This window comes from Phyllosticta capitalensis (genome assembly GCF_038381095.1).
Source record: "Phyllosticta capitalensis strain CBS 128856 chromosome Unknown BKA78scaffold_6, whole genome shotgun sequence".
Lineage (NCBI taxonomy): Eukaryota > Fungi > Ascomycota > Dothideomycetes > Botryosphaeriales > Phyllostictaceae > Phyllosticta > Phyllosticta capitalensis.
The window spans coordinates 764,215-783,693 of NW_027117444.1; the positions used below are offsets into that span (position 1 = coordinate 764,215).

The window sequence follows — 19,479 nt, forward strand, 5'->3', positions numbered from 1 at the left end:
TGATGCCTCCCTGTAGAGCTGCAAGTGTACAATGAAGAGAAGCTTGTAGTTCGCAGGTGGTGGTAGCTCCTAGCTCCAGCTCCAAGCTTGATTCGAAACGCCCCACCGATCCACACTCGCGCGCCTCTGTGCGACAAACCAACGGCCGGTGCCGCTTTCCGAATGCCGCAGTTCCGTTTGTTTTTCATCTCTTTATCCCTCAGAATTTAGGAGGCAGGAGCAGCGCCTCTAGCATCCTGCCACGCTGCGTTTGCTGAACGCCATCCATTGGTGAACCTCCTACGCGGGGCGGCAAATGAGGCTTGTTACCACAAGTCATGGCCAGCTTCAGTAGGCTACGGAAATTGCCATGTCTGCATGCGCGCATACAAGGAGCACTCACTCCTGGGACGTCATTGAAGGTTCAAAAACACGAAGCGGTCAGCTACCTATGCACAGAGAGCAAGAGCAATGCGAATACCACGGCTTGGGCTCCAAATCTCAGAAGACACATTTATCACTGGACTGAGGCAATGCCCCAGCTTTGAAGACTATATCGACGCAATCCACGTTCATAACGAGGCAAGAACAAATCAACTGTCAATTTTGCCAGCTCACGATATCATGCTCAAGATGTTCGAAGCAAAGAGAAGTACATTTGACGACGCCAATCCAATAATTGACTGAGGTGCAACCAGAGGAGCATTAAATGCTGAAAGGATTCGGCACCTGGTTCCTGTCCGAAACCCTCCACCAAGTTTCCAAGAAGTTCGACCGTGAGATCTTCGCCAGCGCAGCGTTCCTGATCGCAATCGTCCTCGGATCATTCGGGTCTTTCGGCGGACATTTCTCGAGCGCAGCCTCAAAGATTGGTTGGACTTGGTCGACACAGTACTCGGAGAGAGCCTCCAAGTGCCATGGGTGAAGAGGCTTCTTGTCCTGGCGTACGACGAGAACACTGCCAGAACCGGACTGCCAGTCCATTGGAACCCAGCCCCAACCCATGAAATCACCTGGCCTATCTTTGCAGTTTAGATGCAGGAAGGTAGCCTCTTGGTTGTTCTCGTAGCTGGATCCGTCCAACGCACTTTTTTGTTCCGCCCATCTCGCGTCGGGGCTGTACTTTCGCGTGAAAACAGGTAAACCGATGCGATCTGCGATGTCAGAGGTCCAACGATCAATGCCAGTGTTTCCACAGAACACTGTATCCGACAGTGATACCTCAACAGGCTCGAACTTTGGCCTCTTGCAAACTTGGAAATCGCCCAAGCAGTTGATTCGGACTCCCGAAACCATGTCTTTGTCCTTCGTGCTCTGCTGGTGCTCACTACCCCCTTTGTCCCACAGGTCGAAGTAATCGACAAGGTGTCTAAAGTCGGACAAATTCACGTCGCGCATCTTTTCCGTGGAACTGTAGTATTCAAATCCTTTACAGCCGAGAGCGACGATAGGGCCACACCAATAGGGAGTAGTGCTGGTGTTTGTGATTGCGCGGATGCACTGGTTGAGCTTGGAACCACCTTCGAGAAATGCGTCACGGTATCTGATGTTGGTGTAATCGGGCAGGTAGCATTTCAGCCGGCGGTTGAAATTTATCCTCGTCCTTGATATGGAATCGTCGCCTAGGAACGGCTCGACGTCTGGCAATTCAAAGCGGCCTTCATCGTCTTCAATCCATGGACAGTGGAGCCAAATGATCTTCGGCTTCTGTTCATCTTCAGGAAAAAGTATAGCGCGGAAATGCTGCGGGCTGGGTCGTGCCGAAGCGTCGAACTCCATAAAAGTTCGGCATAGTAGCTTGTGTGTCGGGTAGTCCGATTTCTGGCATTGCGTGCTGCAGTAATCGATGCTTTGGCAACGCGCGCAATGCTTCGAGCCCTCTTTGCCACAAATGGCACATGTTTTGGGCTGAAGGTCATCCATTGTTGTGAGACGGAATGTGGGGAAGGAAGAAGCACGGAGATACCTATGCTCAACGGCGAAGCGAAAAGTTTATGAGCTTCGTGCCACTGAGCGGTAAGTTTATCCAACGCGGTACAGCCGCGTCAGCCAGCTTGGTCAGCTTGCTAATCTGTCGGATTCCAGCGAAGATATGCACTTACCCGTAGCGATTATGCTGGGCGACTCGAGACCGCTCTGCGTGTGTCGAACGACGACCCACTAGTTCGAGAGAAGATGGGCGAAGGAGAGGTCTGTGTGATCTACGAGCAAGCCCCATCTTCCCAATTACCTGCGCCAGCCAGCGTATGAGATGCAGCCAGCTGTCGAGCAGCTGCGCATGCAGTGCCAACTCACAATCACCATCTTCCATTTATGTGACAGTCAGACCACAAACTACACTATTAGTAGATATTGTGGAAACTGTCGACTGAGCACAGCGCAGGTAAAGGGGAGATGAGTATGAAAGGTGTTGCAGTCAAAATCTGGCCTGATTGGCCAAAAGTAGGGCCCCTACAATTGTAGGTCAGACTGACTGAATCATAGCTTAACAATGGATATTCACATGGGCCGCAAGACCACAAAGTCCGCAGTCCTAAATAAAAGGGGCATTAAGCAAAGCGTGCGCGAGCAGACTTGGTTTGCAGCCTGTGGTTTGGCGCCTTGATGTTGCTACAACAAGATCTGAACCATTTAAACAACAAAGACCCAAGAGGGTGGTAGTAGCATTAGTGGCGGAGCAGGTAGAGAGGTCCACTTTTCAAATTAGTCGCGCGTTGGGTGTCGGGAAGCTTTCAGCGCGCAGTGTGCAGGTGATTGTTCGTCTTTCGTGAGGAGGCGCTTTGCGAAGTGGTAGGCAAGCCGCCGGGACCACTCGTCTTGGTTGAATCGTTTGTCTCACCACTAAAGTTGTCACGACACTACTGAAGAGTGCTTTGATTCGATCCCACCTTGATGAGTCTTTTATAGAGGAGAGGTCGCGTTCTCACGCTGACGCACGAAGATGTACGGGTGCGCGCTAGGCCTTATCGGGTCAGTGCCCTGAGCGTACTACCTTTCTAGGACGTCATCGAAGGGTTGACAGCACGAAGCATTCAGCTTCCCATGCAGAGAGGCCAAAAGTATTACTATGAGTATCACGATTTGGGCTCCAAACCTCACAAAGCACATGAATCGCTGGACTCAGGCATTACATTCACCTCGAATTTGATAAAGACCATGCATAGTCATCATATTGAAGAACTGCACGTGGAATGGGAAACCAGCTATCGACTGAGCTCATGAAGTCTGAATAAAAGAGCATCTTCTTTTCAGATGTTGTTCCAGCAGCTTCTCTGACTGGAAGCTAGGAAGAGCAATCAGATGTTGAAAGGGTTCTCAACCGGCGCGCCGCCCTCCTGGCGATTCCTGGCAAGAGCCCTTGGCCAGTTGTCGCTCTCGAAATCCCACCGGTTGATCTTTGACACAGTGGCGTTCCTGACCGCCGTCGTCGCCGGATTGTTCGAGGGGAAGCTTTCAAGCACTGATTCGAAGAGCGATTGGACCCTCACAGCACAATACTCCGCAAGAGCCTCGATGTGGAGTGGATGAAGTGGCTTCCTGTCTTGACGAACCACGAGGATGCTCCCTGCAGCTTCTTGCCACGCCGCCGGCACCCATCCCCAGCCAAAGAGCTCGCCTGGCCTGTCCTTGCAGTTGAGATGGAGGAACGTTGCTTGCTGATTGTCGTTCAAGCCAAATGGCGTCCATTCCGGAACTTTGGGGTACTTGCGCGTGAACAGAGGCATTCCAAGACATTGCGCAACGTCAGAGGTCCAACGGTCTTTACCAATTCTGCCATCGAAAATTGGATCTGACATTGGCACCTGTACAGATTCAAACATCGGTCTGTTGTGAAGTCTGAAATGGCCAGCGCAGTTGATTCGGACTCCCACCACCGTGTCATTGTCGTTGGTCTTCTTGGAGGTGTTGTTCTTCGAGGTGCTGTCCTTTGAGGTGCTCTCCTTGGAGGTGCTCTCCTTAGAGCCGGCGTCCTTGGTGCTGGTTCCCTCGTTGCTTGGGTTGAGACTCATGGTCTTGAAGCCGAATTGCGTCTCGAGCAGTTCGTTGGAAAGTTTGGTCTCTTGGTTCTTGTCCCTGAAATGGTTGAAGTAGTCGACGACGTGTCTGAAATCGGACAGAGCCATGTCCGTCATCCCGGCCGAAGAATTTCCTTCTCCTCCCATGATGTAGACGATGATGGGGCCACGCCAATAGGCAGGAGTGCCGGCGTCGGTCATGGCGCGAACGCACTGGTTGATTCCGGAGCCGTCGCTGAGAAAGTTCTCTCGAAAGTCGAAGCGGAGGGTTTCGGTCAGTTCCATGTCCAGTCTGGGGTTGTACTCAATGCACGCATTGGACATCGGTGCGCCCAGGAGTGGCTCAGTGTCTGCGAGTCGGTAGCTGCGAGAGCCGAAGCGGTTGCCCTCGCCAAACATGGGGCAGTTGATCCAGATCAGCTTCGGTTTCGTGTCATTCTCCGGAAGAAGAATGGCGAGAAGGTGGAACGGGCTGGGACGCGTCCGAAAGTTGAACTTCGAATAAGTTTGGCACAGCAGCTTGTGCGTTTTCCAGTCGGCTTTCTGGCAGTCTGTGGAGCAGTAGATGATGTTCTTGCAGCGTGTGCACTTGCGCCAGTCTACCTTGCCACACATGGTACAATTTCCCAGTTGACGAGGGTCGGCCATTTTGTCGTTGTTCGTGAGGTGAATGCGAGGAAAGGAGGCAGTCACAGGCCACGGCCACACCGGAGTTGAAGACTTTTATGAGCTGCGTGTCACTGAGAGGTACGTTTGTCAGGCCGTGACGACCGGCTTTGTCAGATGGGTGATTGGCCAGCTGGCAGCGTTTGCATGCCCTTACCCGCTGCAGTTGTGCTGGTCGACGATTGGCGAGTGTCGAACGATGATCCAATAGTGCGAGGGATGATGTTCGGAGGAGAAGATTTTGATCTGTGAGTACCAAATTGGAGACAAACTTTGTTGGAAGTCGCCGCGTGTTGAGTGTTCAGGCAGATTCTTGCTGTTGTTGTGTTCAAGTGGCCGTTTCCTGTCTTTGGAAAGCGCGTCGGCGTGAAGATATTCGCGTCTGGCGCTAGGCCTAATCGGGCCAGTGCCTGCCTGGCACCGCTCCCAAATTGCTCTTCAACAACCATCCACGAACTCTACAGACTGCGACAGATGTTCGAATGCTGCTTGCGTATAGATATCCTCTCAGACTCCAACAATCCTCTTGACTTCTCTCTACAAATCGTCTCTCATCTTCTCGTCCCCATGCAGGCTCGCCGACTGACTGCCACGCTATCGCATCCGCTACCCGTCCGTACCACCACCACCATCACCGTACGACACGACAACATCAAAGACAGAGCCAGAGCCCATCACCAACTCCAGCCTTTCTTTTCTCAAACCCTGACAAAGGACACTTCTGTAACATGACCCTGATCCCAGTCTGCCGAACGCACTCGGGTGCAGAGGGCGCAGTCTGGCTAGCTTTTCAGGCACTCCATGTCCAGACCTGGTCCCCCAACGCAACGCACGCACCCACGGCAACCGCTCGCCGACGCGGCCAACACGCCCGGCCGCTACCCGGGCACTCAGCAGCCTGCTGCTTCCTGGTGCTGCACGGCGCACGCACGAGATCGGGGGCATCCATCGCATTCATTACTCGGTTCTATCGGTGATCGCGTTCGGTTGGTAGGCGGGTGGGCGCTTGCTTCTGTTTATCCAGCTGCCGTTCAAAAGGTGAGGTTGTTCTGATGGATGAAGTCTTGGATGGTGAGAGAATCTCATCTGCTTTAATCTGGAATACGAATACACAGCCTGTACAGCAAATCCTGGACGGGCTGGCTGGCTGGCTGGATTCCATTTCCCTATTTCCTTTGCTCTCGCTACACCTACTTTCCATCTAACCTACTCGCCCTACTTTCTTATCGTATTATAGCCATGGATGTCGCCATGGATCAGTCTGTCAATCAAACACCAAGCATTTCCACGGAACCACACCACCGACCTCCCATCCAGCAACCAGGAACGGCACATTCTTTCCCTTTCGGAGCTGCCCCGGCACCACTCACTCACTCTACCTAGGGACTTACTCAGGCAGACTTGCTCCATGAAGAAAGAGGACGCGCGCTCAGCCTACCTACCTACCGAGATATCCATAGTTATCCTAGTCCAGGTCAAACACGCACCAAACCCACGCGTCGTGCGCGTCGACGACTCGCTCATCTCATCCCACCCACCACACCCCTCCACCAATCGCATCCTTCGCATCGCTCCGCGAGTCCGCACCCTGCCCGACCCACCGCATCGCATCTCTCTGCTCTGCATGCCCGCCCCGCCAAGCCGCGCAGCGCACTGCTGCCCTGGCCGCCTCATCTGCTAGCAGTCCGTCTCTCCACTCGCTCTGGGGGCCACATTGCGTTCCAGACTCTTCCTGATCGTAACTTGGTGAGGAGCCGCGCCGCCGCTCGGCCGTTCGCCCGTCGCCCGCTTGCTGGTGTCGCCAGGCCACCAGGGGTCCGTCTGTCCGTCCGGCGCTCCCGTTTTGACAGCCCAAGCCAGACAGGAGCTGGTGCCGGCAGGCGGGCGGCCTTCCTTCACGGATGGGCGGCGGCGCAAACGGCCGCCTCCGCCGCCGGTGGAGTGAGCCGAGGGCCTCGTCACTGGCTCAACGGTTTGATGTTGCGACTACTGTACGGACGTATGTACTCTCAACAGAGTGAGAGTTTCTGAATTTCGAGATTCTTTGGGATTTTGGTATGTACGTAGGTATTATGTGCGCTAACTAACCCGACAAAGGCGCGCGCGTATCTTCTTCATGTTGCCTGCTTGCTCTGCTTTCCCCTGCTTGCCGCCTGCCGCCAAGACCACTCGACCTGTCTGTCTGTCTTGTTACCCATTCTTTCGTTCACTCATTCGAAATGACGACACATCACTAGGCAGGTCTCTCCCAGCATGATTGGAAAAATTCAAGGAAATGGAGGAAGGAAGATGAGGGAGATCGAAGGGAAAGAAAGGGCCATCGAGGAGCGGTAACGTTTGAGCGGTAGATAGGTACGGTCAGTAGGAAAAATACGGGATGCAATCTCATCTCTCATATCACAATAAGCTCCATCCACCCCCAAAAGTGGAAAGTTTGGAAAAAAAAAAAAAAAAGGAGAGAGACAAGAGGTGAAGAAAGAAGCGGCCCGCTTGTATACGTTTGGGCCCGCCGCATTACCAAATTGTTGCTTATTTGCCTAGGTTCCGAGAGAGACATGTTACGGGGTCGATGATGAGGAGAGGATGGGATTGTGATGATGGAGAAAGAGGAGGAGGAGGAGGAGGAGGAGGAGGAGGAGGACGACGACGACGACGACGAAGGTGAAGGGAAAAGGAGACGAGACGCTCGAACGCTTGCTACTGTGGCCAGGAAGGAGAAGCGGAAAAAGAGGAAGCAGGGCAAAGGGAGAATGTGAAAAGAGGAAAGAAAAACATGACTCCTGTACAGTGTGAAAAAAGACACATGGTGGACTTAGGACAACATGAGATGTGTGTGTACGAAAGGAAAAACCCTCCACCCAGCCCTTGACCGTTATCAACCTAAGTCGATTCATTGTTCCCCGTCCGTAAACGCCGTGCAAATGCTGAAAAGCAAAAATTTGCAAGTCCCTGCCTGAAGAAAGATGAGAACTGTACGTAAGGGGAGCAAGTCGGGAATCTTTCAAAGTTCAAACAATGTGTGTATATCTCGCCCCCCCCCGTTATTCGCCGAGTGAGAATCTTGGATCAAAATGTTGATTCTTTCGCCGACTCTGGAAAGACTTGATTGTGGTGATGATGATGATGATTTGCGGTGGACGTCTGACCCAAGTCGTCCCCGTCTTCAATGTCAAATGATGTTGGCAATGCTGATGCGATTGCTACCGCTGGTGCTGCTCCCGGCGCTCGTCGGCCCACTGCCGCCATTTGAAGATCCAGAGCTCCTAGGGGGCAGCGGCCCCGGTCCTGCTCCCGTCGCAAAACCAACTGGGGCAGCGGGCGGCGCGGATGCTGTTGCTGGCGGCGCAGTGCTGTTGAGCGGCACAATAGTGACAGGCGGTTCGGTATTGGCAATCTCGGGCGTCAGCTGTACACGCTTGCCCGCGTTGTGCGGCGAGGGCCGGTAATACGGCGCGCTGCTGGGAGACATTTGAGCCTGTTGTTGCTGCTGCTCCTGACGTGCGCGCTGGTCGTCGAGGAGGGTTGTTATTTGGCGCTCGACGCGCGACCAGCCTCCCCACTCAGTCGTCTCTAGCTCGGTGAGCAGGAAGCTCATGCGCGGCGCCGACTGCTGGTCGACGTCCTCCATGCGGTCGGACTCGCGCGTCTCGATCGAGTCGCGCAGAGCCCCCCCTGTGGCCGTTGCTCCTGGAGAGGAAGTGTTGACCTTGACGCCCACCTCGGCGCCGCCCCAAACCCACGCGTGCTCGGTGCTCTGCAGGTCGCCCGAGACGTATGCCAGCATCTCCTCGTCCAGCTCGAGGAGCGACTGGTTGATGTTGCCGCCCGAGACGCGCTCGGTCAGCCGGTCGAGGAAGAAGGCCAGGTTCCGCCCGCACGCAATGTTGACCTTGCGCGTCCGTCCGATCGTGGCCGATGCCCGTGCCAGTGTCAGCGCCGACACGTAGTCTCCCCGGAAACAGAGGATCAGTGTGCATCTCCACAGGTGTGTGCACAGCATGTGTTTGGTCCCGCAAACGAGACGGGCCTGCCATGTGCTGCCGCGCAGTGCTTGGTCGGTTGGGACCTCGGCCAGGGCCAGCGGCGACACCATGCAGCGCGCCATGTATCGAGCAGTGGTCTGGGCGACCTCGAAGCAACGGTTGAGCGCCTCGATGCGTTCTCGGTGGTGGCACCGGTAGTTCAAGTTGTGCCTGAAGAGGTGGAATCGCGCTATCTGGAGGAGCAGCACCGGTCCGACCTCCAGGGGGTCGATGTACGCTTCGGAGCTCGCTTGCAGGGCCTCGGGAAAAGATGAGTTGACTGCTCGAAAGTAGTCGTCGTATGTCTGTAGGGTGCTCCGTGGCACGCACGGCTCCTTCATCGTCCTTTGCAGTTGGGACAGAAACCGCACCACGGTTATGACGCCTTGCAGAGTCTTTCTGAGATTGGCCGGTGGACTCTGCAGGATTCCTTGCGGTTGAATGTAGTGGTCTTCGACCGGACTCGGGTATGACACTTCGCAGTCTTCGTCGCGTACGAGCTGAGGCTTTCCGGCTTCGAGCGAGAGGCACCTATGAAAGTTAGGAGTGTGTCTCTAAAAAGACGTGCCTTCTCACCTGTCCCAAGTGTAAATTGTCCACCAGACGCGTCGCCGCAGTTCCGAATCCAGCGTGGACCTGGTGTCGCCCTCTTCTCCTTCCAAGTGGAGGCCCAAGTCCTGAGAAATCCGCACAGCGCTACCGAGCCAAATCCATCCCGCTGATCGGAGATTCATCTCGCTGAGAAAATGGCTGATAAGCAACGTCGCACAGGCGTGATCGAGTGTCGTGTCGTCGGACCAGGTGTTGATGCAGAGGGCTGCCATGTCGATGAATTTTTTGCCTTCGACGTCCGCCTTTGGCTGGTCTGGAGCTGGATCTACACATTGAAGCGTGCCGCACGCCATGACTGCAAAAAAGAGCGCTACCCATATTTGGGGCATTCCCTCAAAGGTTCCAGCCTTGTACACGCTTTCTACTCTGGCTTCAAAGGTCGGCCAGTGCACCAACGGGCCATAAAAGTGGTAAGACGCATAGTAATGAGCCAGTACCGTGTCCGTGACTTGCTTGGGGGGAAGTAACGCGCCAGACGATGGATAAAGGGCCGGAGGTATGGCGGGCCGGGCGTGCGGAGGTGCTTTGAAGATGCCTCGGCCGTAAATGCGTATGTTTTTGCGGACGTGGTGAAAGTTTGTAATCTGCGGCGGGCTCTGCCTTGAGAGTGAGCTTGGAATTATGTCGGGAAGGTTCAACGTCGGCGTGTCAGCCTCTTGCTTGCGGATATCCATGGCACCTCCGTGCGAGAGCATCGACTTGAGCTGGGTTATTTGTTGTTTTGCGTCAACCAGCTGATTTTGCAGATCCTGAACTTGCTTGATTGAACTCATCCTACGGTTGGTCTCTTTGGTGAATTGGCACTTGACGTTCCTGCTCGAACACTCGGAGCAGCTCGAGGTCTCTGTGGCGTCACACTTGACCTTTCGTTCTCTGCAGGCATCGCAGCTGGGATCTTTTCGTCGTTGTCGATATGCCCGTTTCTGAGCCGACAGGCTCGACGCAGAGAGGTGTGATGATATGCCTGGGGCAGCCATTGGCGTATCAGCCCCTTGGTCGTGGAGGCTTCCTGGAAGGCTGCCGGCCGCAGTGCTCGGCGAGGTTGACGATGTTCCGTAGGTGGAGTATGGATAGGCGTTGGCGGTGTAGCTTCTTGGAGACTGTGCTATTGTTTGCTGGGGGATCGACGGCATTTGCAAGACGTGGGGACGTGGTGTTGAGGAGGCTAGGCCGAAGAGACTTGTGGCGGGAGGGATTCCAGATTGAGGAGAGGCGTTGGAGGATGATTCGTGACTGGCAGTGGCGTGAGGCCGTTGTGAGGTTCGCGAATAGGGGTTGGAGTTGGAGCCAGGAATGTCCATTTTGCGGTCAGACATGTGGCAATGGGATGTCCTATACCAAAATATGGTGTGGCTCGCTGGAGGGGTGGGGGGAAACGAGGCTTTCAGGCACTCGGAAAGAACCGAGAGAGGGCTCCAGGCAGTATGACTTGAGCGAGTCAATCCTCGGGAGCTTCCTGAAAGGAGAAATTCGATGGACAACCCCTGGTCAGCACTGATACATGTGTGCAGTTGGCTGGCGGGAGAGTCAATCAGCGCAATGGCTCGAGGAGAAGTGACAAGAATAGCCAGCAGCCCCAACGCCCCGCGGCAGCAGCACGCACGCACGATATGGCTGTGCTAGGGGAGCGGCTGTGGAATTGTACGACGAAGGCGGACAAGAGGAAGCCGATTTGTTCGGAACAAGATATTACCATGGGCTGATGGCACGGGGATGGAGGACCAGGTAGCTGCAGGCAAACAAAAAGTCTCGAGTAAGCAGCAGCAATAGAACCCAGAGCGTGCGGACGAGGTTGAATTGGAATTGGGCGAAGAGTTGTTCGGCGCAGGTTACGCGTGATCAACGAGAAGTTGTGTGGCGGGGAGACAAATAGACGAAAGGCTCCTACCTATCACGAGTGCATGAGACCCTGGTGACCTAGATCGCAACAGGCCAGGCGAGGTTCCTCGAGCCAAGCGGACGATCAACGAGGGCCGCCTCCAATGCGGATGCCTCGTTGTCAAAAACCCGGAGCGGAACAAAGAAGAAACAAATCCGAGGGGCATGTGCGAGCCCTGCACACGATCTTAGCGACGACAGAGGCTGCGAGTGATGCACAGGGCGAGAAAATTCTCACGCTGCCCGTTGGACCAGGCTGATGAAAGGCGATGGATGATGCGTAAGCAGCGCAGCGGAGCAGCAGCATGGGACGACGGGTGGCAGATCTATTTTGGAGGTCAACATGGGTACTTGTACGATATGTGCGGATTGCGGCGGAGACCACATTAAGCCACAGCCAGCGCATCGGCAGACTCACCAGTCATAATTCAACGGTCAGCAGCGAATTGGTTAGGGAGGGAGGTAGGACAGCAGCAGCAGGTCGTATGCCGTGGAAGCCCAATGATTGTCGCGGGTGGAGCGAGCTCGGGAGCGGCGCGAAGAGCAGGGCAGCGGCTGGGGGCAAGGAAGAAGAGATGATTCTGGACCCGTTGCAAAGTGATGTGGTGCCTCTGGAATGGGGAGTTTCAGCGGCGGCGCGGAGGGCTCCATTTGGAAAAAAGGGTAGCGTGGACCTGACCCTGCACTGTCCCGCGGCGGAGGTGAACCTTGGCCTACTGGACAGCCAACGCCTTTGCGACTGGGGTGTGCGTGAGGGTGTCTGGGGTCAAGAGGATTGTCGGTATCAAGAGTTGGTGATGCTTCAGAATTGTTCATGTGGCTTCGACTTGGTGATGGCCTGCTGCCGCTTCTCTCGCTCTTTGGTGATGGTGATGATCATGGTCGTCGTCGTCGTCGTCGTCTGGTGTTGATGTGGCGCAGGGCAGTCAAAACGGCCACGTTTTTGCCACGAGAAAAAGGTGAGCCCCGAGCCCGCCAACGTGGAGCCGGAGAGCCGGGAACAGCAAACAGACACTGTGGCCTCACCCGGCGCCTGCGATGGCCATGTTCTCGACCACCTCCTACTCCGGCTCACTATCCGAATCCCGTTAAGCATCAACTCTCACCTCCAGTCGGTCCGGTCATGTCGGCAATCGTGTCCCATCCCCTCGTCCAAACTGCCGTTGTTGAAGCCAAATTGTCTGCCTTGGCTGTTATTTCCAGGAAACACTGCCCGCGTCCGCTGGTTTTACTTTCAACAGTCGACCCTGGCTGCACCACTCTACTCAGTACCGCGCGCTAACGTCCAACCTCGACCCAACTAGCCGCGGCTAAAAAACAGATCATCCCCTTCTAGACCAAAGCTGACTCGGAATAGTCTTTTGTTGAACCACACAGAGCCTCTGCGACACGAGAAAGAATAAAATTCTCAGTCGGCTCACGGCAAACGGCAAACGGCAGCGGAAACATGCAGCAGAATACTTATACGACCAAAATAGGGCTGGCAGTTGTTTCAGCTCTCCACCACCGGGATCCATCCCTCGGAGCTGCTGCCGACACTCGCCGTTGTTGCCCCTTATCTTCACGTGCCCTGTCATCGCGCCCTGACAAGTCGACTTCAGAGTGACCTCGTCCGTCCGACTGCTCGGATCCGGCCGACGACGACTACTCCATCCCAAAGCATTACCCAATAGTCCACTGCATGTCCACCATTGCGGCTTGTGCTCCTCGCCTCGCCCACCGAATGCTACTGCTGGTCCTAGCACTGGGCGCTGCCGGCCGATTCGCGGGCGCCTGAGATATGGCTTTTTTCATCACGTCTTGAACAAAACATCCTCTCTAGCGCTGAAACCCTCTGTCGTCCATTGCCTGCTGCATCTTTGCTTTTTGCATTTTTGACTTTTTTCTGTCATTTCAGAGTCCAGTGCAATCTTTTCTCCGTCTCTTCTAGCGTTCTCGCCATGTGCAAATCATCAGTCCACGCCTTCCTCCAGGCACTTCCCAAATGCGAGCAACACATCCACCTCGAAGGAGCGTTACATCCCAAGGTACTCTTCTCGCTGGCTCAACGAAACAACATTGCTCTGCCCAAGGATGACCCGGCATTTGGCTCACCAGAAGCTCTGCTGGCGCGCTACCAGCGGTAAGTCTTGCCCCGAAACGACGCCATGCTTTCCGCCTCGTCTTTCGACAACCTTCTCCTCAATCCGGCAACCCCACCCGTAACGCTAACCCGATTCTGCAACAGATTCACGTCCTTGGATGACTTTCTTCACTACTACTACCTGGGCATGAGTGTGCTCATCAACGCCGCCGACTTTGAATCACTGGCCTTTGACTACTTCGAGCACGCCCAACGCGATGGCGTGCAACATGCCGAAGTCTTTTTCGACCCCCAAGCCCACACCTCCCGTGGCATTGATCTCTCCGTGGTCCTCCAAGGCTTCAACGCAGCGCGAGACCGCGCGCACCGCGAACTCGGCATCTCAACCGAGCTCATCGCCTGCTTCCTGCGGCACCTGCCACCTGCCGACTGCCTCGCATCATTCGAGCACGACCAACTGCAGGCGTCGTTCATGGGCGGCCAAATCGCCGGCATCGGGCTCGACTCTTCTGAAAAGGACTTTCCGCCCAGTCTCTTCGAGGAGCTCTTCCACCGCGCCGGGAAGCTGGGGCTGAAGCGCACAGCACACGCCGGCGAGGAAGCCCCCGCCGACTTCATCAGAGACTCGCTGGACCTGCTGGGCACGACGCGCATCGACCACGGACGGCGACTGCCAGAGGACCCGGCGCTGATGCAGCGCATCGTCGAGCAAAAGACGCTGCTGACGCTGTGTCCCATCAGCAACGTGGTGCTGCGCGGCGTGGAACACGTGTCGCAACTCCCCATCCGCCAGTTCATCGACGCCGGCGTGCGCTTCTCAATCAACTCGGACGACCCGGCGTACTTTGGCGGCTACATCCTCGACAACTATTGCGCGGTGCAGGAGGCGTTTGGCCTGAGTACGAAAGACTGGGACTGGATCTGCCGTGGCGCCATCGAGGGGAGCTGGTGCCGTCAGGAGAGGAAGGACGAGCTGCTGCGTGCCCTCGATGCCGTCATGGCCGAATGGGAAGGCAAGAGCTTGGTGACTTCGAACGGCTTCACCAACGGCGTCACCAATGGCGTCACCAATGGCGTCAATGGCCACTGATCGGAGAAGAGACCATCTTCAACTCCAAACCAACGTATTTGTCCAACAGACGAAGACGAAGAAAAGATACCACCAATGTATATACAGTAGAGCGTTTCCGCCGCGTCTGATGGCACGCGGTCAGTGTTGGAAGCGCACATGGCATATCAAAACAAGACGAAGAAAAGAGCTTGGATCCCTTCGAATTTCTGGCGCAGAGCGGACAGGGATTGATTTCCTTCGCCATTGTCTTTCAGTTGTCCAACACTTTCAAGAAACGAAAAGCATCAGTGCAGGGAGGTCGCAGCGTTCATCTTCATCTGGTTGTGTCATTTTCCGCATGGCTTTCGTACGGCATTTCGAAATGAAGAATTCATCTAACACGATTGACGGATGCTCGTCCAAGCGGCCTGAGCTGACAGTCAGTCCTGAGCACCCTGCCACGAACTCAGCCACGACATAGCCCTTTACCTCACTTTCTCGTCGACATACCCCCCCCCCCCAACGGCCACCACATCTTCGCCCTGTAGCGCCACACGCCAAGGCTCTCCGCCTCCACTCCCTCCACATCGCAGCCATGGAGAGCCCAACTAACACCTTTCGAGGTTAGTTGCAGTCGGCCAGTCGGCAAGTCGGTGCACTCACCTTCAATCACTCCAGAGCCCAATCACCACCACCACAAAAGCTAGGCAAAATCAGGTGGAAGCGTATTGCTGTACGCACATGCGACTTGCCCGAATTGGCGGGGCTTGCGAGCTAAGCGCTTGCGCTCGGCTGTTGCCGGAATCAACCTGAGACCTCCAACACCCGAGACGCTCCTCGCATTGTTTGTGAATATGTTTGTGACTATTGTGACTGTGATTATGTTGACAGGCTACCTCTTGCTATTCTCTCGTCTACTCGTATTGGAGAGCGAATCCTGTAAAACGACAGATGAGTGAGGTTGTTCGGCGGGGTGTTGCTTGCTGCTGCCATCTCCCTACCTCCTCTCCTATTTCACTCTTCACTTCAGACCATGAGGCTTGTAGTGGAATACTTGTCCGTGGTCGAAGTCGCAATCGGAGGAGAAGTGGCGATTGACGCACTACCTAATCCAAAGCAAAGACGGCAGTCCTTTTCGCCTCGGATTACGGACCTGGCTGTTTTCCGAGCCAGCTGGACACAGAGTGCAACCACTGAGTGCGGCCCCTCCGTTCTTCAAAACTGATTGCTCCTTGTACTCGGAGCTTTTTCTCATACCCACAACGACAAAGTTCAAACATCAATTCCTTGATTGAAGATACAGAGATGCAGTAAAAAGGGAGCTGTCTAAATGCTTGTCGTTTCATGCATCGCCTTTCTTGCATGACTGCATGGCCTTGGACTTGGTTCTTGAATTCTTGTTTGGATGAGGTGATGGTGGTGTTTGACCCGCTCTCTCCTTCGTGTATGCACCATCTTCTTCGTAAAGTCGAATGACCGAAGCGTTAACGTCATCGAAGCGGCCACTGAAGAAATACGAACATTCGATTCTGGCAGCCCCTAGGGACGGGGCCCTTCTTCCCACAAAATATCAGTCCCATCCATTCAACTCATGCTTGCCACACTCCCCTTTAAACCAACCCCCTCCCTTTCTCCCTCCCCCTACCCCCACCGCCTCCATCCCACTAAATGCTCCCCTCGCCCTTAGGCACACTCAACCCATGCCTCCCAGCATAATCACTCGGCGCACACGGCGTCCAGCCCTCCAAAACTTGCCCCCTCACCTCATCCGCCAACCTCCACACCTCGACCTTGATCGGCTTACACGTCTCGCGCATCTTCCTCGCCGGCTCCTCCTCCTGCGCGCCTTCCTCCCCCTCCTTGACGCCCACCCATCCCCACTCGCTCAAATCGCCGCCCGGACACGTGCTCAGCGCGCACAGCAGGTCGACCTCGGCGAAGAACTCGATGTAGTCGTCGGGCTGCGAGGGGGATGCTTCCATGTAGTACTGGCCAGACGAATTGAGCCCCGTCACTTGGAAGACGTTGAGGACGTCGTGCACGTCGCTTTCGTGCAGGCCGTGGGGGAGCACGGCGCGCACGAGGTTCGAGTGGCAGTGGTAGTTGTAGGTGCGGGACGTTAGGAGTTTGTTGACTGTGCGGGGCAGTTAGTTGGGGGTGTCCTTGGACTTGATGTTCTGCTCTTTTGGTTGGTCTGGAGCGCCCTCTTTTCCTGTCGTCTATCCGCTTGTTTTTCTCGCTCGTCCCCCTTTATGTCGTTCACGACCCCTGCCCACTCAACCCTCAACCGAAGACTTTTCGCTTCCCTTCTCTTCTTCTTCTTCTTCTTCTTCTTCTTCTTCTTCTTCTCCCAACCTATCCCCACGAACCAGACAGACGTTTACTCAATCAGACAAGAAAAATCCACTCACCATACGGATCACACCTCGTTCCCAGCAAATCATGGCACCTACCCCCCACCACACTCGTCCCATCGCCCCTTCCCCACCTCCCCCTCATGGTGCCCTCCCTGCCCAACGTATCCGCCACAATACCGCACAGCGGCCGCATGTACGGCAGACAGCTCCACAGGCGATCGCCCGTGCTCACATGGCTGGCGTGCAGCTGGCGCGTGCGGCTCGCCCAGAAGCGCTCGCGCGGGTTGGCCGCGTTCCAGATGTTGAGGTCGCCGACTTGCGGGCCCAGCGGCGTCGACAGCCGGAAGATGCTGCCCGCCGGGACGTGCCAGGCGTGGCCGCTGCGCGGCGGGATCGTGTGGCTGTGGAGGGGGACGCGCGAGGGGGTGGACGCTGTGCTGGCGATGCGGTTGTAGAGCGTTGTGGGTGGATGGAGGGGGGAGCTCTCGGAGGTGGGGAGGTAGGCTGGGGGAGGTGGTTGTGGTTTGTTTGATGTGTCGGCCATGGTGAAAATTGCAATTGGTCCGTCGTTCCTTGGTGTTGGTGGTCGAAGCAGCAGCCGCGAGATTGATCAAGAAGACAAGTCCAATGGTTGAACTGCGCTTCTTGTTCTTTTCTTATACCTCCAAATCGGTCCTCAGCTCTTGTTGCCGATAGCCGTCGGCCGCTATCACCTTATGCCGATCCTGGCAACAGAAGCTTCAGATGGCAGTCGTGTCCAAAATTCAATGGTGTTGACGGGTTTTTTGCAGGCTCGATTGACCCATGTCGTTTGATCGGCTTCCCGAAACGATCATTGCTAACCCCCATTAGGTAAGAGCAAGAGTCAAGCATTTGGCGTCAATCTTCCCATAAGGAACGACAGAGTATTTGGTGGAGATGATAAAACTGCGTAATCTGCAGAGCTTTTTGAACATAGTCCTGTGGTCAAGTGTGCCTGGAAGAGACGAAGAGTTGCGATTTGAAGGTACAGCTTGACCGAAAAATCGATGAATATGGGAGACCCTGTGTTGGACGAGCAGCTTTTCTATAAACTGAACGCGTTCAATCATCCTGGATCGGAAGGAATCTGCATCTTTTGACAAAGTCCCCATAAGCGTGAATATTAGTGGCAACAAACGTCATGCTGCCATCTGTTCCTCTAAAGCATCATGCAATCCAATCGCACTTCCAAGTCAAAGAACTCGAGAGTAAAGAGCAATTGAAAAAGAACGCTCATCCAATATTCAGCATCTGATGACGTCCAATCGTCCAATATGCATTGCATCCAAATCCAAACCCCGCGCCCTCGTTCTCAAATTACAGCTGCGCTCTCGCCCAAATATTGCCGCCATCCAACACAATCGTATCACCATTCACATGCCCCGCGCCCTTCGAGCACAAATACACGACGGCCGCCGCAAAATCCTCCGGCAACCCCAGCCTCTTATTCGGATTCGCCTTCTCCAAATTGTCCTTGCCGCCGACCAACTCAATCAAACCGTTGGCCATCTTGGACGGGAAGAAGCCCGGCGCGATGCCGTTGACGAGGATGCCGCGCGGGCCCAGCTCGACGGCCAGGTTGCGCGCCATGTGCAGGACCGCCGCTTTGGAGACCGAGTACCCCGTTGTTGCGTTGGCGCTGTTGGTCGTGCCGATGCCGATGCCGGCGACGGAGCCCGTCACGATGACGCGCGAGGGGTCGCTGATGGTGGCGCCGGCTTCGAGGAGGGGTGTGAATCTGGTGGTGGGAGGGTCAGCGACTGTATATATCCACATCTGCCGCTCTCCGCCGATGCGTTGGTTTCTGGTATAGGGGCCGTCCTTACTTTTGAATCGTAAAGAAGACGCTCTTGACGTTCAAATCCAACACTTTGGTAAATGCCTGCTCCGGGTGCTCGTCAAACGGTGCGCCCCAAGTGGCACCCGCATTCGCCAGCAGAATATCGACCTTATCCGTATGCTTCTTGACCTCTGCGACGAGGCGCTCAATCTCGGACACCTTGGAGCTGTCGGCGGGGACGCTGATGGCTTTGGCACCCGGTGCCTTGTTTGGCAGTGCATTGAGGGCCGCGCACGCCTCTTCGCATGCCTTGGCTTTGCGCGAGGTGATGAAGACTCTGGATGCGCCGGCTTGGAGGAGACTGTGGAGGTGTTAGACTGGATGCTGGAAGGCAATGGGGACGAAAGAGTGCGCACCCTGATGCTGCGTGCAGTCCCAGACCGCGGGAGCCGCCAGTCACGACGGCGACCTTGCCTTCGAGGCGGAAGATGTTTTGAAAGTCCTTGAGCTGGACGTCGGCTTGGGCGTCGGCCATGTTGGATGGTTGCGTATGTTCGTTGCGTATAAGGAGGGGCGAGTCTACGGTCCGAAGAGGAGGAAAGAGAAAACTACGCGCAAGGCCTTATCGCAGAAGAGGCGCAGTATATACAAAAGATGGATCGACGACAATTGAAAGTCCCGAGGAACTCGAATGCAGCTTGCTACCTACCCCACACAGCAGCGGTGCGGCCGAACCGGAGGAGGGGTCCAAGCTTGCGTGCCTCGGTTCCGCTAGCTTGAGGTCCACTTGCAGTAGCATGGCATTGGCCAAGAAAAGTCGATTAATCAACTCCTTCACAGTGCTGTGATGCCTCAAAGATATGTCAACTCCTCGGCGAGATATTCAAATGCTTCCTGTAGACAGTTTTGTTGTTGGTTTTGGCTGTTTGTTGATTTGGGTAATCCCCCTTGTGAGTAGTCTGGAAGTTGACGTTTCTGATCACTCAGGGGACCTTCCACAATGGACACGGACGA

At 55.2% G+C, this 19,479-nt stretch overlaps 8 protein-coding genes across 8 annotated transcripts; 2 read left to right on the forward strand and 6 right to left on the reverse strand.

Moving 5' to 3' along the window:
* Positions 1-311: 311 nt before the first annotated feature.
* On the reverse strand, positions 312-1,950 carry BKA78DRAFT_316315 (uncharacterized protein). The gene has a single exon (XM_066888612.1). It carries the CDS (start codon positions 1,900-1,902, stop codon positions 685-687), a length of 1,218 nt encoding a protein of 405 aa, XP_066743265.1. The 5' UTR covers positions 1,903-1,950; the 3' UTR covers positions 312-684.
* Positions 1,951-2,470: 520 nt separating this feature from the next.
* BKA78DRAFT_296302 (uncharacterized protein) lies at positions 2,471-3,201 on the forward strand (the record flags this gene model as incomplete). The annotated part of the gene is made up of 4 exons (XM_066886601.1): positions 2,471-2,539; positions 2,565-2,729; positions 2,887-2,949; positions 2,980-3,201. 4 exons carry the CDS (start codon positions 2,471-2,473, stop codon positions 3,199-3,201), a joined length of 519 nt encoding a protein of 172 aa, XP_066743266.1.
* Positions 3,146-4,697, reverse strand: BKA78DRAFT_316316 (uncharacterized protein). The gene has a single exon (XM_066888613.1). The coding sequence runs from the start codon at positions 4,641-4,643 to the stop codon at positions 3,276-3,278; it is 1,368 nt and encodes a 455-aa protein (XP_066743267.1). The 5' UTR covers positions 4,644-4,697; the 3' UTR covers positions 3,146-3,275.
* A 3,133-nt stretch (positions 4,698-7,830) lies between these two features.
* On the reverse strand, positions 7,831-10,611 carry BKA78DRAFT_296305 (fungal-specific transcription factor domain-containing protein; the record flags this gene model as incomplete). The annotated part of the gene is made up of 2 exons (XM_066886602.1): positions 7,831-9,214; positions 9,260-10,611. 2 exons carry the CDS (start codon positions 10,609-10,611, stop codon positions 7,831-7,833), a joined length of 2,736 nt encoding a protein of 911 aa, XP_066743268.1.
* Positions 10,612-12,932: 2,321 nt separating this feature from the next.
* Positions 12,933-14,471, forward strand: BKA78DRAFT_148316 (uncharacterized protein). The gene is made up of 2 exons (XM_066882901.1): positions 12,933-13,295; positions 13,401-14,471. Exons 1-2 carry the CDS (start codon positions 13,114-13,116, stop codon positions 14,344-14,346), a joined length of 1,128 nt encoding a protein of 375 aa, XP_066743269.1. The 5' UTR covers positions 12,933-13,113; the 3' UTR covers positions 14,347-14,471.
* A 1,146-nt stretch (positions 14,472-15,617) lies between these two features.
* BKA78DRAFT_316329 (uncharacterized protein) lies at positions 15,618-15,921 on the reverse strand. Its single transcript, XM_066888614.1, has one exon. The coding sequence runs from the start codon at positions 15,799-15,801 to the stop codon at positions 15,634-15,636; it is 168 nt and encodes a 55-aa protein (XP_066743270.1). The 5' UTR covers positions 15,802-15,921; the 3' UTR covers positions 15,618-15,633.
* A 50-nt stretch (positions 15,922-15,971) lies between these two features.
* On the reverse strand, positions 15,972-17,208 carry BKA78DRAFT_331875 (meiotic chromosome segregation protein; the record flags this gene model as incomplete). The annotated part of the gene is made up of 2 exons (XM_066889923.1): positions 15,972-16,441; positions 16,719-17,208. The coding sequence occupies 2 exons, from the start codon at positions 17,206-17,208 to the stop codon at positions 15,972-15,974; spliced, it is 960 nt and encodes a 319-aa protein (XP_066743271.1).
* Positions 17,209-18,002: 794 nt separating this feature from the next.
* BKA78DRAFT_296308 (putative NADPH-dependent beta-ketoacyl reductase) lies at positions 18,003-19,000 on the reverse strand (the record flags this gene model as incomplete). The annotated part of the gene is made up of 3 exons (XM_066886603.1): positions 18,003-18,506; positions 18,541-18,826; positions 18,882-19,000. The coding sequence occupies 3 exons, from the start codon at positions 18,998-19,000 to the stop codon at positions 18,003-18,005; spliced, it is 909 nt and encodes a 302-aa protein (XP_066743272.1).
* Positions 19,001-19,479: the final 479 nt, after the last annotated feature.

Bases quoted from the DNA above. Each gene is read 5' to 3' on its own strand.
- BKA78DRAFT_316315 (XM_066888612.1), bottom strand. From the start codon at position 1,902: ATGGATGACCTTCAGCCCAAAACATGTGCCATTTGTGGCAAAGAGGGC.
- BKA78DRAFT_316316 (XM_066888613.1), bottom strand. From the start codon at position 4,643: ATGGCCGACCCTCGTCAACTGGGAAATTGTACCATGTGTGGCAAGGTA.
- BKA78DRAFT_148316 (XM_066882901.1), top strand. From the start codon at position 13,114: ATGTGCAAATCATCAGTCCACGCCTTCCTCCAGGCACTTCCCAAATGC. The intron at 13,296-13,400 runs GTAAGTCTTGCC...ATTCTGCAACAG, and splicing joins CTGCTGGCGCGCTACCAGCG to ATTCACGTCCTTGGATGACT.
- BKA78DRAFT_316329 (XM_066888614.1), bottom strand. From the start codon at position 15,801: ATGACGTTAACGCTTCGGTCATTCGACTTTACGAAGAAGATGGTGCAT.